Raw genomic sequence first — 3,395 nt, forward strand, 5'->3', positions numbered from 1 at the left:
CTCGTCCAGTGTTGGTGTGATCTGAGTGCGCACTGGTGCGCACTAACTTTTGCCCAATCGAAAACGCTATTAGTAACCGAATTTTTAGAGAGCGACAGAGAGAGAGAGAGAGAGAGAGAGAGAGAGAGAGAGAGATGGAGGATAAAATACAAATAATAAAATACGGAACTTGAAGATGCATACCTCTAACCTCATCTTTACATAGATGTTTGAAGGAAATATATTTTAACAGACGATAATTTAAAAAATGATGCTAAATTATCCTAAATAATTACATAATAAAATGACAACATAATATGTTATAAAAATTACAGAAATAAAGTGCACCCTCAAGCTGCAGTTTATATATGTTAGCCTTATTTAAAAACAGTATGAAGAATAGAAATGTGTATTTTACTAATTATATTTTAATCTATTATATCAAGTTTAAGAGATATCAATTTTATCGTATAAATCTTCAATTTTTCAAACAATTTTCCAATTAATTTAGTTAACATAATTCCAATTTTTAAAACCTTTTTCTCATTTTCAATACAATTTTGCAATCAATGGAATAGACATCAATTCAATGTCGATTCGATATCTATCTCCACTATCATTTCTTATTGGAATATGTCCAAATAACGTCCATAAAAAGTCCATTTTACGCCCTATCGAGACAACGTTCATTGGACGTCTCAAGACGGTACATTGAACAGTCGCTGACACTGAGGCAACACTTTTTTTTCGATGGTTTGCAGAACACGCAATAATTTTCAGAGCGCGATCCACCATCTATTGATACGTGTAACTATCGGTTATAATCATTTAGGGCCTGCGCACAATCGGCACAATAGAGGAACAAGAATTAGATATTAATAGCGTTTTCGGCCCGACCGGGTTTGCACCAACCTGGGTTGGATTAATGACGTTTTGACAACCCAGGTTGGTGCAAACCCGATCGGGCCGAAAACGCTATAAGATTTCAACCCATCAGAAATCGTGTATTCCGATGTAATCAGTTTCTGATAGGTTGAAATCTTAATATCTAATTCCTGTTCCTCTATTGTGCGCAGGCCCTTAGGGTGCTGTCCCATGACAGTGATTTGCTCACTTTTTACATTTCTTTAATTTTCAAAAAAAGTATAATTTGAATTAAATTTTACATAACGTTATCTTAAAGCTTATTGAATTCCCTTAAAAAAAAATTCAAAATACTCTATTATTTTTTAAAATTCTGTTCATGGACTTCTAGCATTTATCTAAAATAAACTCGGTATTCCATGATAAGGGCCTTTTCTATATACATATATGCATGTATATACGTATAAGAAACTTGTAATTTATTAAAATTTTAATATGTGATTAAATTCTTTTTAATTATTTTATGTATTTTCATATATTTTATGTATTTTATATAATTTTATATTTTTTTAATGATTTGTCTGTCGTCTGATTTCTTTGAGAAGTACAACATATATAATATGAAGTTGGGCTATTTTAAATTGAATGGGTTGTGTTCAAAATTTACTGTCTGCGCTGAAAATGTTACAATTTATGTCACGTCCACTATCGATTTTCAGTACAGGCAGTCAATTTTGGAACATAGCCAAATTAATATTATTCTTGTGTCATGTCGAATTGTAAAAGTTTCTCAAAGAATTTTAAGCTCACTCGTCGACTGAAGTTAAGATATGAAATACAGTTTATTAAATACGATGAATTAAAGCAGAATCTTAATCGATTTGATTGTGGAATAATTTACGATTGACAAAATTGCAAATAGTTTGTAAAACGAGGAAACACCAGCAATGTGGATTATTTGCGTAAGAATTATATTAAGTAATTTATACATAATTAATATATAAGAATTTTACATAATATTATACGTAACTTTATGATTTCAATATTTATACAGACAAAAAATTTACAATTTTTCGATTGCAAAATTTGAATAACTAATCTTGTTTTAAATCTAATGATTTAATAAATATTTTTATTGTAGATACTAATTGGACTTTTTCAACTTATAATTCTGTTGATGTTGTCTGGTATCCTATTTTCCGTTGCTGCCGTTTCGCGTTTGATGGAAATAACGATTATCCTAATATATCCTACAGCCATATTTTTATTACGACAAGCTGCAAATTTGATCATTGTGAGTATATAGTTAGAATTCCATTATATATGTTTTTTGAAAATTTGTTTCTTTATATCTTTGTATATTTCAAAAGATTCTGAAAAAATCTAAAGATCTTCCCTTACGGAAAAAACTCTGAAAATTTCAGTGTTTATACTCAAATTTGAGTGTAAACCCTAAATTTTGGGAGTTTACTCTTATAGCGTATTTCACTGGTTGCACTGGTGCGCACTCAGTGCACATTAAGGCTGTTGTACACTATTCTAATCTAAATATAAAAATGAGATATTTCAATTGATAAAATGCCCAAAATTTATTTTATCAATAGCACAATAAAATGTATCGAATATTTCACGGTTTAATTCGTTTGTATATTTTTATTAAACGTATATCTTTACGTCGATTTTTGTATAACGGCGTTGAAGTGCACTGAGTGCGCACTAGTTCTGCCAATGAAACATGCTATTAGCGTTTTCGATTGGAGTGCACTGGCTGCACTCAGTGTCAAGAGCGTGTTCGATTGGCAGTGCCAATGCGCACTTGGCTAGTGTCACGTGTTCATTTGATCGCACGACACTCGCGTAGTGCGCACTCAGTGCGCACTAAGTGGCACGAGATATTTTGACGGTGCCAGTTCAGTGCACGTTTTATCACAGTTAAGGATATACATAGGGACAAGCAAATCTGCGCAGTTGAATTGAAAACGGGGTCTTGTCCCTACTCTTAATATCTTTTTACTGTGGTTTTGTAACATTTTGTTGAACATTGCTTCAAAGTGAACAAAAATGAGTTTCAGCTTTAGCACTGAAAATCTTGGCGTATTCTTTTGAACTTGCACTATTCAGTGCAACCCATGGAACTCGTCCAGTGTTGGTGTGAACTGAGTGCGCACTGGTGCGCACTAACTTTTGCCCAATCGAAAACGCTATCTGAAATTTGTGTGTTTACACTTAAATTTTGAGTGTTTACACTCAAACATTGAGTGTATACACTCAAAGATCGAGCGTTCACACGTTCCTACTCAAGTTTGAGTTTACACACTAAACATCTAAAGGTTACCCTCAACACTTGGGTATGACCATGGTATAAGAATAAGGGTATGCTCACGCGCATGCGACCAATCAAAATTGTCGAAGTGTGACGTCACACAACAAGCGGTAAATTTAAAACTGCTCTTTCCAACCAACTTATGTTAGCAGCATTCTCGTCAGATATTTTATTTTGATTTATAGCTGTTCTATAATGTGCTTTTTGTTTCCTGTTTCTTGCTGTTTGT

At 32.8% G+C, this 3,395-nt stretch overlaps 1 protein-coding gene across 3 annotated transcripts in view; it reads left to right on the forward strand.

Moving 5' to 3' along the window:
• Window positions 1-1,578: 1,578 nt before the first annotated feature.
• The window catches only part of LOC108763920 (uncharacterized), a 5,069-nt gene continuing 3,252 nt past the window's right edge, over window positions 1,579-3,395 (forward strand). For all 3 annotated transcript variants that reach the window (XM_018511858.1, XM_018511855.1, XM_018511856.1), the window contains exons 1-2: window positions 1,579-1,805; window positions 1,985-2,137. In XM_018511858.1, the coding sequence (XP_018367360.1) occupies window positions 1,791-1,805; window positions 1,985-2,137 (168 nt within the window). In that variant the 5' untranslated portion in view covers window positions 1,579-1,790. The remainder of the gene's footprint in view (window positions 1,806-1,984; window positions 2,138-3,395) is intronic.

Source organism: Trachymyrmex cornetzi, unplaced genomic scaffold (assembly GCF_001594075.2).
Source record: "Trachymyrmex cornetzi isolate Tcor2-1 unplaced genomic scaffold, Tcor1.1 scaffold388, whole genome shotgun sequence".
NCBI classification, from domain to species: Eukaryota; Metazoa; Arthropoda; class Insecta; order Hymenoptera; family Formicidae; genus Trachymyrmex; species Trachymyrmex cornetzi.